General features: G+C 40.0%; 1 protein-coding gene across 2 annotated transcripts in view; it reads left to right on the plus strand.

Moving 5' to 3' along the window:
- Nucleotides 1-1,453: 1,453 nt before the first annotated feature.
- The window catches only part of LRRK2 (leucine rich repeat kinase 2), a 93,715-nt gene continuing 79,476 nt past the window's right edge, over nt 1,454-15,692 (plus strand). For both annotated transcript variants that reach the window (XM_044423221.1, XM_044423222.1), the window contains exons 1-6: nt 1,454-2,093; nt 2,411-2,496; nt 5,580-5,689; nt 9,605-9,693; nt 11,064-11,198; nt 14,469-14,603. In XM_044423221.1, the coding sequence (XP_044279156.1) occupies nt 1,922-2,093; nt 2,411-2,496; nt 5,580-5,689; nt 9,605-9,693; nt 11,064-11,198; nt 14,469-14,603 (727 nt within the window). In that variant the 5' untranslated portion in view covers nt 1,454-1,921. The remainder of the gene's footprint in view (nt 2,094-2,410; nt 2,497-5,579; nt 5,690-9,604; nt 9,694-11,063; nt 11,199-14,468; nt 14,604-15,692) is intronic.

Raw genomic sequence — 15,692 nt, forward strand, 5'->3', positions numbered from 1 at the left:
ATGGACTGGTAACTAGTTAACAGAGAACTCCTGCCATGGCTGGATGTGAATGGTTTGTTCCTATTGAAGATACTAATCTTACAACGAGTAGTAAAAAGAAATCATGAAATGGATATACACTGTCCACCTAAGACTAAATCTACTTTTTGCAGCTTCTGGGAAGAGAATCCTTGTGCAATGTACACATTAAAAATGAAAAGGAGTTATATAAGCATCTCACTTTAGATACAAATGCTTATTGACTAACAAATGATATTTCATCTAACAGTTTGTACTCTGATATAGATATCAAAATATAAAATACATATTTATTACATCTATTGGGAAGGGTTTGCATGTAGGAATCCCATTTCACCCTTTATGTCAATAATAAAGAGCTGGTATTACTGGAATCACAGCTGCTCAGTTCTGGCAACCAGCCATGAGACAGAAGCTTACAACCATCTTCACTGTTCACTTGATGGATGCCGCAACAGTCTTTAGCATTGAAGGATATTTGGCACATTAGAGACAAGGAGTGACCTTTTTAAAAGTGGGGGTTCAAGGAAGGCAGGGATATAGTTTTTAACCAATAAAAAGTCTTGGCACCTTATTTCTGCTGACTAAATTAGCATCTGTCCTGGGCCAGGAAATCACTGTCCCTTTTGAACTAAATGACAGAACTGAACTTGTAATCCAGGAGTTCATGGTGGAACTTCCTTTTGAATTACTTTTCTTCAAGAATGGCCTACCTAAAACCAGTAGAAGAGTGACCTGGTGGGTTAAAATGGTTTCCTATCACCAATTTTTCAGTATTTTCATACTGAGAGCCAGTGTGGTATAGTGGTTGAAATGTTGGTCTGGTCACTGGGAGAGCTGGGTTCAGTTCTTCACTTGGCCATGAAGTTCACTGGGTGACTTTGGACCAGTCACTCACTGTCAGCCTGAACTACCTCACAGGGTTCTTGTGAAGATAAAATGGAGAGGAGCAGGAAGATTAACTGCCCTGGGTTCCCTGCAGGAAAAGGGACAGGGTACAAATATAATAAATAAGTAAAATATTTGATCTCAGATGTCCTTTCTGATCAGGGATACTTGGGGTGGGGGTCCGTTAGCAGTGCAACCTGGTGGGATCCTCCAAAGGTTTTGGACCCAGTAGGTTTTTAACCCACTGGCTATGCTGAGTGGGGCTAACGGGAGTTGTATGCAGAGCAGACCTCGCAGCCTACCCTCAGGGATTCGTTCGCCTTTCCTGACAGTCAGCAGCTGCTCCGATGAATCCGAAGCGAGAAGGATCCGGGCTTACGCCCTTTCCCTTCCGCCTCTACACTCGTGACCACGGAAAGGAAAGCCTGAGCCGACCAAGTCCCAATTTGCTTGCTTGCTCGCTCGCAGCGGTCACGTCCCTTCTTGAGCAAGGCACAGCCTCCCTCGCTACTTTCGCGCGCTTCTCAGCCGCCAGCTGGCTCTAAGTGGGGCGCTTCCTCTTTGGAAGCGTGGCTTCAGAGGAACCGGGACGGGCGGCGGGGGCAGCTCTCCTAGGTGCGATCCTGAGGCTTGGGGAGGGCAGCTGTCGAGCCGTTGGGCGGCCTTCCCGGCCCTTCTGCGGCTGCTTCTCTTGCTCCCGGCGTCCTGTAGCGGCAGTGTCAGCGCCATCTATGGGCACCCCCCTCCTCTTCCACCCAAATTTTGGCACTGTGAGGGGAAGGAAGGAGGGGAGGAGACAGTGAAAGGGGCTGTAAACTATTTCGAAGCCTCCTCCTCCTCCGGTGAAAGCGCGCCGCCTGTGTTTACCCAGGCTCAAGTAAGGCTGATGGGGCAAGAAGCGAGACAGGCACTCGCTGTTGGCCAAGAGAGGAAATTCCCACCCGTCCGGCGGGGATGAAGTGTCGCGGCCTCAGAAGCAGCCATCTGGGACGAAGGAGTTCGTGGCCCGAGAGTCATGGCCAGCAGCAGGACCAAGAGCTGCTGCCAGGACGGGGACGACGAAGAAAAGAAAGAAGCCGCCCTCAAGAAACTGATCGTCCGGCTGAAGAACGTCCAGGAGGGCAAGCAGATCGAGACCCTCGTCCAAATCCTGCAAGATCTCCTCTCCTTGGCCTCGCTACCATGCGGTAAAAGTTCGGCGCTTCCATCCCAAGTTTTGTATATATGCTGACGTTCAGCCATAGGGGCGGTGGAGAGCCCGTGGCCTTCCAGATAGCGCTGGACTACAAATCCGATCATCCACGGACATGGGCCGCGCGGAGCTAGCGCTGATGGGAGATCTAGTCAGTTCGCATCTGTCGCTGGCGGGCCGCGGGTTCCCCGCCTCTGACGTAGGCGATGTTTTCTAGCTTCTTAAAGTTCCATGCGTGAGCCGCGAGTAACGTGGCAAAATCTGTCTTTTGTCTCCCCTCACGATTATTCTCTTTTTCTTGGTCCTGCTCAGGTCCAAAGTTATTCAGTGGCAAAAATATCCACGTGCCTTTGTTGCTGGTTTTGGTTTCTTACATGAGATCAGCGAGTGTACAACAGGTAAATAAGTATAAGGGGTTTCCCACCACCATCTTTTTTCCACGTACGTATGTATGTGTGTGTGAGAGAGGGAGAGGGAAGAGAGAGAGATCTGAACCGAATTCACTTCACATCTGAATTGCTAAAGGGAATTTAACTTCAGCTCTGGAATGTTACTGCTCCAAAACAGTTCCTATCAGAGTAAATGCAAGTTATTCAGAAATTGGGTTGCTCCGAGATAAGTGATTAGCGAACTTAACGTCTAACCAACTTTACTGTTATGTAGTAAGTGGAGTTGACTAACACCAAGGCCTTTTAGCTGTTGTCTAACAGACATAAATACTCAGATGAATTAATCAGGTTATTTCCTTGTCGGGAAAAAGATTTAATTGTTAAATGTGGACTGCCATGGGATGTCAAAAGGAAAAGATCTCATACCTAAACAACTGTTTTCCAATGTTGATTAAGTTTAAAAACACTGCAGCTTTTGGAGAGGGGCAGGAACTTCTCAATTGTATGTCTTATTAGTGGCTTTTGGTGTTCTAACAAATCAGTCCAGTTTTAAAAATGCACAACATACTATTTAAAAGAAAGTTACTTGGCTTTGTTTGATTTACATGTACATTTTGTCAATGAAATATGAAACCACAAGTAAAGTTGCTAGGAAATATGCATTTAGAGCATTCATATTATCTTTTTTTAATTACTGTTAATAATAATAAACTGTTACAAAAAGCATTCACATTTTCAAATACTCTTGATTGGAATCAGACTGAATCTTAAGAAATGAACTTGTATTCCATCCAGAATGTCTCTCAATGAATTAAATTTAAGAATATATTTGCATGGCATATTGTTTAACAAGCAAATAACATAACTTGAACAGTGTTTTTAAATACAGGAAACATCTGGAGTACAGATCAAAATTTTAAAGTGAGAATGATGTGGGTATATAGTTAGCATAATAAAACAGAGGCTTTTAGACAGAAACAAAGGAGTAGGTATCCAACATCCATCTTGTCTAGAACCATGCAAATATTCTTATTCATTTAGTGCTTCTTGAGGTTTAATTTTTCAGTATAGTAAAAGAGCCTGTACATTTTGGAGTGTTGATAATATGTATTCTTTACAGCGTCCTTTTCATCTGAACAAATGAACATCCTAGTTCTACGTTTAGCTTCACTGCTGCAGAAAACTTGTGGCTTAAAGTTGATGGAGCATCCTACATAAGGCAGTGCTGCTGTGTCTGATTTTAGGGCCCTCCCCAACATTGCTGCTCTGGCTTTCTGAAATCTAGGAAATCAAGTGGGAAAACTTTTCCTTCGGAATGAGAGGGGAAGGGTCCGAAGGAAATTAGACCAGGAAATTTTTAAGCCTTATGACGATGAAAATGGCATAAATAAAAATAGTATGTCAGTGAGAAAGCTAGACCAATTCATTTCTCTGACCTGGATTTTTTTATGCATAGGAATTTACTTGTTGTGGTGAAGCATTTGAACATGCAAACAAACAGCAGCAGCCTGAAGTAATAGATTCCAGGATAAATTTTACCAGTTGTTCCTGCTTTTTTCTACACTGACTGTAGGGGAACAGGGCTGTCTTGGTATCCCTTTGGTTTTAGTATAAGGGATTTCTGGCAGCCTTCACAATCATTTCATCTCCTCACCATGCTCCAAAAGCCCTTGGAGTAGCATTGTTAAGACTCACAAGTGCTCTAATGCTCCACTAGTAGCTGGGTCTATTCCTTTGAAATCGGAACTGGCAGCAAAGCTCCTGAAACCACAGCTACTGCACAGGATCAGCATAACAACACAGAACAAGATGTGGGCTATCTGTGTATATTTGGAGGGAGTGACCTCCACAAATTAACAGGAATCACACTTTAATGTATTTTATCTTTTGAAATAGAAGAAGGAATGTCTATCTGGATTGCCTTGATCATTTTAGGAAGAAAGTTGAAAGCAAAATTATCTTATAATTCCCAGCATGCCCCAGCCAGATTGTACCCCAATGCCCTTAGATCAAGGGTGTGTGAAACCATGGCCCTTGAGATATTGGCAAACTACAATTCTTGTTATCCCTGGCCATTGGCCATGCAGATGGGTTGTGGAAGTTGTCATCCAGCAACATCACAAGGGCCGTGGGTTCCCCACTCCTGTCTTCCCATAAATGACTAGCTTTGCTTTATATTTTTGGACCAATTCAGGGTTTTCTTTGTGAATCCAGCTACGGAAAGTGTCTAAGCTGAAACAGCATTGCATTCATACTCTAGTCAATTGTGAATTGAAAATGTAGACTTCTCTGTCAGAAGCTTAGAAGTGGTCAGAGCCTTCCCAGACTACCACTTACATATTTTTTGTGCAGAGATGTAGCTATTTAAAGTGGGCCATTCACAATTGATGGCAACTTGTGTGCACTTTGCCATTTAAATGGATATTCTTTGTGCTGGAATAATGTGGAGATTGCTTACATATTATCTGGGCTCAGAGTGCTTTGGTAGTGCATGAATCCACAGTGGAGTCCACAGTGTCTTCTTTCAATCTGTGATCTATATCATTGGTAAGCTAGCATCCTGACGCTTTCACCATGAAAAACTGAATAATGTTGGGAAATACCTATACTTAAGAATAAATACCATCTCCCAAGACATCATATGACTGAATGAAAATAATCATATGTGCCTCAACTGATCCTTTGGCTGTATTTTTCAACAAAAAATGCAGAATGAAAACATCCAGATTGGGCTACAGGAGAAAGACTTGAGATGTCTGTGTTTGTGTCGCTAAATATACATTTGAATGTGTGAATGTCTATATATTATAATATGCATGAATGGGAACATAAAGAAAATTCAGTCTGGTAGCTGTTCAAGATGCACATATAGACGAGTGCATCATTCTGAAAAGTAAAAGCTTGTAATCAAACCCCAACAGTAGGAAAAGTTTTGTTTCTACCTGTCATAAGGTAAGTGATACCTATCACAATAAGAGATGTTCACATGGGCTGCGAGATTGAACTAACTATTATGACTCAGGTTGGGCATAAGTGGCCTTGATTCTATAAAAACTGAATTTTTTGTTTGCTTTTTTTTGTTTGTTTTCAAGGTTGGTTGGGAATTTCTTTGCAAACTTATTGAAGTTTGTCCAGACACTCTTCATAACTTAGCCACTCCTCAAGGTGTTGGAAAGGACTGGGAAGTACTTGGTGTTCACCAGTAAGTATGTTAATGTGTAAAAAACAGGGTAGAGTGTATGAGTCACTGTCTGTATAGTAGGGAAATAGGAAACACCTGTTTCATTACTGGATAAATTGTAATATTTTCTCCTTTAAACATTTATCAGAACATTTCAGATGCTCAGCAAAACCATAGGTTACTGCTTCCATAATACTTGGGCCAAAGAGCAATTAGATCAGGATACATACAACTCACTAACATATATAGAACAAATATCAGATCAGTTGTTTTTCTGAAGTGGTACATTATGTAGGGTTCCCACCACCTTATCCTGCTGTCCCCATTTGAAAAAAATGTGTTTGCTTTTCAACTTCAGAAAGGAATGAAGTGTATTAAGAAATCCTTTGTATGTCATACTGCTTACCATGTGCAAATTGTTTTTGTTTATGTCCTGTTCATGTTTGAAGATATTTTTGGTAGAAATGTCCATATAATCCATGCTAAAAAGAGATGAAAAATAAATAATCAGAATATGTTGGCATTATGCCATTTTCTTAGTCTGTCCATCTCATACTTATTCTGTGGGTATGCTACAGATATCAGACCACTGTGAAAGAAATTCAAAAAAAAAAAAAAAAAAAAACACACAACTGTGCTGCATTGGAGTTCAGTGATAAATCTTTCAAAAGGCATTGATTTATTTTTGGAGAACAGAAACGTCTTTTATGGAATTAGGCTTAATGGACTGAAAAAAATTATTGAAATGAACAGTGGTTTTGTTACTTCACAGGCCAATATTGTAATAAAGGGGGAATATTATTAGTCAAGTAACACAAGTTCCTCAGGAAGGGGGAAATAGGAAGTTCTTTTCTCATGACATTTCTGAATGCTGATAAATAATTTCAACACCTATTGTTACACAGTTTGCAGGAAGTAGGGGAAGTGTCAGTGTTTCACTTCCCTCTTTAAACTGCCTTTGAGAAGGTTAAAGAAAAGCCTGTAGCAGCTTTATCATTACTTGTTCCAGTGCAGTAGGGGACAACTTGCAGCCCGGCAGCCAATGACGAGCACAATGGGATTAGTAGGCGAAAAAATCTGGAGGGCCAGATTCAGCTGGACTCTGAAACAACATGGGAGGCAGTATGGAGGCTGCAGGGGGATCACTGAAACATCACCTACTCCTCATTTCTGGTTGCAAAGCCATTGCTGAATTCAAGCCTTCTTGGTTGACAGAAGGGTACATTTGATCCAATCCATAATGCTTTACAGAGTAAAATAAAAGTACAGTTCCTAGAAAATGAGGAGTTCATATATGAATCAATCAAATGAATTTAAGAAAATCCCTCAATACAATGCAGTAAGCCCTAGTACGTTGATGCTTTAGCTTTGTAACATAAGGGAGAAGATTGCTGTGTATAATATTTATTGAAACATTTTTATACCATTCCTTTAGCCTATCAGCTCTATGGACGGTATACAGCCATCTTGATAAACTTCATTTAGTGTTCATATCAAAAACTGTTGAATTTACAGGAATTCAAGTTCATATTTTGCATATGCAATATTAGAATTTGAAGCTGTATTACTGCATTTACTCTCAAAGAGTGCAAGTTAAAAGAATCAAATCTTTGAAATTAAGTGGATGTGTAGCGTGTGTAGGTGGACTACCCATTTGAAGCATTAAGAAAAGAGTAAGTTAAGGAAAATCGAAGATGAGAAGGAAAGGAAGACCAAATATGAGATGATTTGACACCATAAAGGAAGTCACACCTTGGAATTTACATGAGTTAAACAGGGTTGTTGTGAATAGGTCATTTTGAAGATCTTTCATTTATAGTTTGCTCCAAGTCAAGCATGATTTGAAGGCACATAATAAAAACAGCAATAATGCTAGCAGCTGAACCAGTTGGACTGTACCTGCAGGAAATAGTGAACCATGGATCATATTACCTAAAAAGTCCCCATTTGACCACTTTTAAAATAGTATTCCTACAATAACCTAATAAAGAAAAATGCCTTTGAAAATGTACAGAGTGCCTGTCATCACTGGGAATCATCTGCAGTACTCATGAACCTAGAAGTCATTCTTTCAGGACAAATAGAAGGGGTTCAAAACAGAGCTCTTCTTTTGGAAATCAGACTAAGCACAATCTGTTCTCCCAAATTTTATTTGAGAACGCAGTCTAAAAATTTTCCTTTGATACTTTGGAGCATGTAGTTCATGGATGGGGGAGCTTAGGTCTCAAGTTCAAAACTAACCCTCCTAGGCTCCCAGTCTAGTTCTATAGTATTCTCCCTGTGGCTATACCCCATTTCCCTCAACCACCAATCATTTAAACATTTGCCAGTATTAACAACTCTTAAGTTACACTAAAGTGGTATTTTTTGTTTTTGGCCTCTTTCACATTTGGACTATCTACCACTGGAATGTGGCCCCAGAAGCTTCTCTAAAATTGAGGTGGACCTTCAGAATAAGAGAAGTTGTCCACCTCAATGTGATTTGTAATGCTGCAATTTTCATTGCTGCTTAACCGTATACAAATGCTTTATTTCTGACTATATCTGCTGGTTCTTCTTGTTCACTACACCTGATCTGCTAGTAGTGTGAGTTTAAGGGGTGCCATGATGTCTCCCCGCCACCCCCCCCCCGGCCTTAAGTGCTGTATCCTGCTCAGATAGTTCCACAGATTTTGAGGAAACTTATCCCTTTCTTACTCCATTTCATGTCTTTATAGTTTATTTACATGGACTGAATCTAATAATTAAATTCTCAGGGATCATTTCACCCTGCTGTGTGATATGTTTTTGTGCTGTGTTGAATCTTTGCTTGGAGTATGACAGTGTAGTGTAGATTATTGATACAAGATGGCTGCCCAGGTGACAATTTTGCCCTTGGAAAATGCTATGCGGCATAATAAATATTGACAAGACACCATAGCAATTTAACGAGCATTGAGCCTAATGACTGTGTGTTTTTTTCTTTCTAAATGTCAGAAACCCCTTTATCAATGGCTAAATCATTCCCTCCCTAGTTAATGCAAAGAATGCCTCTTACTGAAATCTGGCTGTAATTTTTAAAATAAATAACTTCATTGCAAGACAATGTGCTTTTGTGTGGCGCAGTGGGGGGAATTAGGTAATTGCTTGCTTATTTATTTATTTATCAATTTATATCCTGCCTTTTCCTACAAAGAGCTCAAGGCAGCTTACATCATTCTCCTCCTCCATCTTATTCCCACAACAACAACCCTGTGAGGTAGGTTGGGTTGAGAGTCTATAACTGGCCCAAAGTCACCCAGTTGGCTCCTTGGCTGAGCAGGGACTAGTACCCAGATTGTCTGAGTCCCAGTCCCATGCTCTTAACCACTACACCACACTGGCTCCCTTATATAACATCTGCCTCTAATTATCTGGCAGGTTTTTAGTTATTACTTACATGATTGTATTGATACCACATCATTCCCCACAAGGATGTGTACATAGTACTTCCTCCTTTTAAATAACTCACAACAAACTTGAGAGTTAGGTTAGGCTAAGAGTTAGATTAGCTTCAAGGCTTACTGCTTCATAACCAAGAAAGGATTTGAACTCAGAGCATCCTTGTTAGTAAACATACTTTGTTTGCATATATACATGAACTCATGCATATATGCATGCTATGACAAAAGTGAGAACAAATGGATCTTTTGCCAAAAGATGTACCATGTGCTGCCAATTATGTGTTTTGCTTCAACAAAGTGGAGAAATGCCTGCTCAGATGGGGAGCATTGGCTCAAGAATGGCTACCATGAATAAATACTACAGCCTTTATTTTATTACAGATATTTCACAGAAGGGAAAATGCTTACCCAGTGTAGCATTCTGTGGTTACATAACCAATATAGTGGTACACCGAGACAGAGGACCCAACTTTCCATATTTTGTACTAGGTTCATTTTTTTTCTTTCTCTTTAGGCATATTCTTAAGATGCTTAAAATCCACAATGCGAGCATACTCCTGTCAACAACTGGCCTTAAAACATTAAACCTGCTTCTTTCTTCAGGTACTGTCTTACCCTCAGTGTGCTGTCACATAAAAGTGTATAGTTTCTGAAGGGGGAAGTGCTATGCACAATACTGCCAGCTTTTGTTTTCAGGGTTGTCGGATGAAATCCTTGACTTTGTTTTGCTTTTAATCTATAAAAAATAAATAGGTAAATCTAATCTCCCCCCACCCCCAAGAGAGAGGTTGGCATATGCTCTGTATCCTAATCTGTTGCTTTGTACTGTGGTCTATTGCAGTTCAAGACATAAATGAAAACAGGAGAAGAAAAGATTCTGTGTGTGAGTGCATGACTGAGCAGGCATTCACCCTGGTAGCTGGCAGAATATGTGCATAGAGTCAGATAAATTCTTGGAAAAGAGGGGGAATGGAGCCAAAGAGCTCCATGATTTACTTTAAGGTTCCAAAGGAACAGGAAGAAAACTCCCAAGATTTGGAAATTGTTCCATATTCTCCAGTACTAGGCTTGTTTCAGTGAAAATAGGGATGGTCAGATCAGTCTGTTTCTGGTCCAGTTTTGCATATTTTTGTTCATGTGTCTGTTTCATCTCTTTTCACATTAATCTGTGATTTAAAAAATAAAATGTGCATGAAAGTGTGCATTTACATATGTATTTTTAATAACAGTTCCTCGCAAAATACACACTTTTTACAGTGCTTTAATTAAAAGCAAGTCTCATTCAGTTTGGTGAGGCTAACCCTGAGGTAAGTGGATGTAGGGTTGCAGTCTATGTGTACTTTATCAAAGTCTCTTGGTACAATAAAGATACACAAAAGATGAGAGGGAGTGGAGCTTTAATATCCCTGAATGAAAGGGTTCATACTTCAGCCAAGAGGGTGGTTTCACATTATGTTGCGCAAGCTTCAAAGTGAAAATGTAAACCCTGTTACTTAGCTAACGGACGCAAGCTTTATTGGCATTTTCTGTACATGTGGAGCTGTTTGCAAGCCTTTTTAGTGCTGAATTACAAATTGTCAGATTACGCAGTTCTGTAAAATGCTACTAACAGTTTTTGCTCTTGAGTATATTTCTAATATTAAAAATATATGAGAAATGATTTGGTTGCAGATCACATTGATTTCAGTGGACCTTCTGAATGAGCAAGGTAGCAGTGTACTTTATGCTGTGAACTTATGCACATTTTTCTGGGTGTAAGCCCTACTGGGTTTAGTAAGGCCTACTTCTGAATAGGCCTTACGAGATATTGGACAGAATTCTGTCCAAATATATAGACAGAATTTGGCTTTTCAAGGCAGTGTGAGAAAATTGTATTACAAGATAATTGTGCACTTTTAAATGCATTATGAGTCAATGAAGAGATGAATATTTAGTAAACAATTTGCCTGTAGATTTTTTCCTCTGTGTTTTAGATGAAATAACACTTCTTCTTTTGGAAGAAGGGACGGATGTATTTCTATTGATAATTGATGCCATGGAGAGTTATTCTGATAATGAAAAGATCCAGCAATATGGATGCAAAGCTTTGCACCTACTTTTAGAAAAAGGTAAATAATGTGATAATATACTTTGGGTCTACATGCTTGTGGTGTTGCGTGGAGAACAGGAAAGAGGGATGGAAGATAAGTAAAGAAAAGAAGAAAAATACTCCTTTATCTAGATTTTCAGTAAAATCATTGTCACTTTCTCATTTTCCAAGCACTGTTTTGCCTTGTCAACCCATAAAGCAACAGCATTAACTAACATGTTTCAGAGAAGATTAATAGTCAAGCTGTTGTTGTTGTTTTTTTTAATAGCTTTTAAATGATCTAATAGCATGGTCTCCAGAAAGCCTTGAAATCTATCTTAGGTTGACCGCTTGCAGGCGTGGTGTGCAGATTTCAACACAGTCCATCATCTTTAAAGTAGAAAGTTTCAGACTGTCCATTAACTGGGGTGCATATTCAAAAAAACATGAAAGACCCCAAAACAGCCTTTAGCCATAGATCTCCTCCTTTCTCTTTAAATTACATTCTTTGTGCTGCCAGCACAAACATTGACCTTCACTGTTCTCTTTGTGCCTGAGGAGTTGTAAAACTTCCCTGCAAGAGCAGCAGGAGGGGTAACTGTAGTTTGTGGGCTGTGCAGATCAGCAGCATCCCTTCGGTGTGCAAGCTTGGCTTACTAATCTGTGAAAATCTGCTTCTGTGTAAAGTCAGACCCATGAAAGCAAATATGTAGTACTGAGTTAATAACTATTGACTCATTTGTTTTGCACATGATTATATTGAGCCAATGATTAGAAGCCAATAGCCCAGCTACCATTTTGCAAAGACTTTGCAATCCAAATGTGCACACTTCAGGTTCTTGTCCAGTATTTCTCCTTCAACTGAAAATGACTTCAGAATTACTCCGAATTACACAGTGAATACTGTGGGTGTTCCTGGTGCTAAGATCATTGACCTGCTAAGCAGCCCAGAAACGAAGGACAGAACTGTTAGTGGTAAAGCCATGTTGAGCAGGTAAATGGTAGGGGCCATATCATGTGGAAAACAGGGCACATGGAAATGCCTGTGCATTAAAAGAAACTAACTTTCAGTTCTCTTGGTTTTGCAAAATAAAACATAGCTCTTTAACTATTTTTAGTAGCTTTTCTGTTGCTCTCCACTTAGATGGGCATTAAGAATGATAAAATCAGGGGTCATGTGTAAGGGACTCAACTGAAGGCCAGTACACACATGCTATGGTTAAGAGATCAGGGTAGGTTATAGTACTGTGTGTTTTCTTTTCCCTGATTTAAAAGATCAGGAATGTTCTGTGTGCTTCATTCCTGTGAAGAGAACTTGCTTCCGCCTTGCCAAATCAGAGAATTGAGGTAAGAAGTGAAAGTAGAAGGGGACACCAGTCATTCCACTCTGATGTAACTTTCCCTAACTTGATAACCTCCAGATGTTATGACTTGCAATCTTCAACTTACTCACTCAGTGCTGGCTGAGGCAGATGGGAATTGAAATTTCAAATATTTGGAAGGCATTAAGGAAAGCTGGTATAAGCACTTTTCAAGAATGGTGCAATAAAGCTTCATTTTATCATGTTGGCAATTACCAATAAATTATGTTCAAGTTCTAACACAGAGTATCTGTAATTTTAACATAGCACCAGATGGCACAAAGGACATGTTTTGCTTTAAAATTAGGTGTTCCCAGTTACTTGGTGAGATGATGATGATGATGATGATGATGATTAGAACATTTCTATGCCGCCCCTTGCTGAAGCCTCAGGGCGGCTTACAACACAATAAAATACAATACAAAATTATCAGTGTTAAATAAGGGAAATTCCTAGATGCAGGAGAGTTGGAATACAGAGATGTAACTATATTTGGAAAAATGTTGTTCTTTGGTGTTTGCACAGATATTGAATGAGACAATAATACAATAATTTTGCACAGGAAGACATTTGCCAAAAAAAATCTGTTTTGCATGAGAGGCTTGAGCGGCATCAAACTGGTCACCAAGAGTGTTCTGTAGGAAATAAGAATGCAGGATAGTGAACTGAGAGAAACAATTCATGATATACTGTTAGGTGATGACAGAACTGGAAGTGAGATGACTATTTAAATGCTTTTGACCCAGTACGAAATCACCTCCAGGTTTTACAGGATTCTAGGCTGCCAGGTTTTCCCCACTGCTTCTTCAGACAGCATCCTGATATGACTCCCAAACACCATCCCAGTTGGTGCTGCTTAGCATCAGTAACAGCCAAAGGCAATGTGGCAGCCGGCAAAGGAAGGGCAGAAGTGTGCAAAAAGGGATGGGGGGATGTTAAGTCAGGAATAAACAAACACATTGAGCCTGCAGTATGGCAAATGTAAAAACCACCAAATGTTGTAAATTGTTTAGAGAGCTTTGGCTAGTATAGAAATGAAAATACTACTACTACTACTACTATCATTATCTACAAAATAGAATGTTTTCCCTATACAGGAAGTATGGGTTTCCTCTGTACAGCAGAAGTGCAAATTCCCATTGCAAGGGCAATCAGCAGAAATCCTGAATAAGGAAAGATGCATTTTCTTTCTAATCCAGAAGAAGAAAAAACTCTGCATTTTCCAATGACTGGGAGGATATGAAAACGTCATCATGTTGGGAAATTATATACCTCTTAGGTGGAAGAAAGGGAAAGGTGGAAGAAATTTTGTTTTTGTATAAAAGGAGAGAGTCTAAGCAGAGATAACTGCAGACTGGTCATCTTCCATACCCCAAGAAAGAACTGCTCGAGAACAGAATACCATTGGAAGACCAGTTGCTTAGGAAAAAATCATGAGAGAATTTCTCTAGTTATAAAAGAAATTATCACCAGCTCAGTGATATGGTGGTTCAGGAAGAATAAAACTAAAAGGTGCAGAGTAAGGGAGGGAAAGAAGGAAAGGGAATGACAGAAACTTTGACCAGTGGAAGAGGAAAAAGAAGATAAAATGGAGATCTCCTGGAATTTGATGCAGACACTGCTTTATTCAGCTACCAGTCAGGGAGTTTTTCTTTGAAGACATTTTTCAAAACCTTCTTACTTGAGGCCTAGGCCCAGCTTCTTTTCTCTCCAGCCTCATTCTTAAGTTTGCTTCTCAGGTATTGCTCACCTGAGCCAGAACTCCTTGACTACTTTCCTTCTCACATACTGATATACTCAGATTTTCTGTGGTAAGAGGCAAAAGGTATCTGGCCCATGCTCAGAAGAGATCACTTGCGTCCTAGGACCACCTTTTGTGAATATGATTTGATCAGTATATCCACAATCATCTGTTTATGCTTTACTTGAGTCTTTGTATTTCAATTCAGTTCCAGAGGAGCAGCTGATTGAATTTATTGATGACAAGGATTATATGATCCTACTAAATGTGTTTAAAAAATTCCCTGAGAAAGAGGAACTAGTCCATCTTGCGCTTCTGTCTTTATCTTTACTGGCTGGACCATGTAAGTATTGCTGTTTTTATATTGGTGGGGTGAGTGTGGGCATTTTCTGTCTTTAAGAATGATAATGATAATTCTTAAAGATGTAACTGGTGTACTCTGATACTTATGTGGTGTATAACAATAATCTCTGAGCATTTTGGGGGATGAGGGGAAAGGCTCCTGTTTGAAATTCTAGATGGCTGCTCTTATAAATTATACTGAGCAAAATTGCCCAGTGGTCTGATCCAACAGAAGGCACCAATTAGGCAAGCAAAGCTTCTGCTGACATGGAGCTATATGATACATATAGTCTTCACTTTGATAGAGGCACAAAGCAGGTTCAGTAAAACAGGTGACAAACCTAAACATGAAATTGGCAGGTCAGGGATGTGTCCAGCTTGAACATGTCAGCACAGTGGCAGAATGGTGCAAAGTAGTACAGAATGAGAAGACTCCACTACCACTGCCAGTTTTAATCTCTGCATTGCCACCTTTTCTTTAAAAAAACAAAAACAAATAAAGTAAACAACCAAAAAGACCCCTCCCCTGCATTGTATTTTTGTCTAAATTAGGGTGTTTCAGATTTGCATTACTGGAAGTTAATTTCCCTCATTGACTATACTCCTTTCTTGCTGTCAGTTCTGTGTTTGAAAAGGGGAGACAGGGCAAGTCATTGGGGTTGGTATCATCAGATTGTTCAAAACAACTAAGGGCTAACTGTTGCGTTATCCTTGGGAACAAATGCAGCACAGTACAGTGGTGTATGAAACAAGACTCAGTGCAAGGGGGTAGTTGATGAGAAAATGCCAAGATTATTTCCGTGGTGGGTGTGAACCATAGAAGGGATGGCTGCTGTCTTTATGTACTGCTCTGCCCACATCTGGCATTCCATAGCCAAAATGGAAGACCTTATAAATAAAGGTTTCTCAGAATATTGCTTTGAATAGTATAACAGTGCAGTGAACTCTTCATGCTCCTAGAATATTCGGAAGGTGCTGTGTGGACACAGTTTTGCTAGGTTAGCAGTTAAAAAACATCAATAAAGACACAATCCTATGAATGTCTGGGCAGAACCCCCCCCCCCCCCCGCCCCAACTTCTAGCATTCCTG

This window comes from Varanus komodoensis, unplaced genomic scaffold (genome assembly GCF_004798865.1).
Source record: "Varanus komodoensis strain SLA01 unplaced genomic scaffold, ASM479886v1 scaffold13_3, whole genome shotgun sequence".
Classification (NCBI taxonomy): domain Eukaryota; kingdom Metazoa; phylum Chordata; class Lepidosauria; order Squamata; family Varanidae; genus Varanus; species Varanus komodoensis.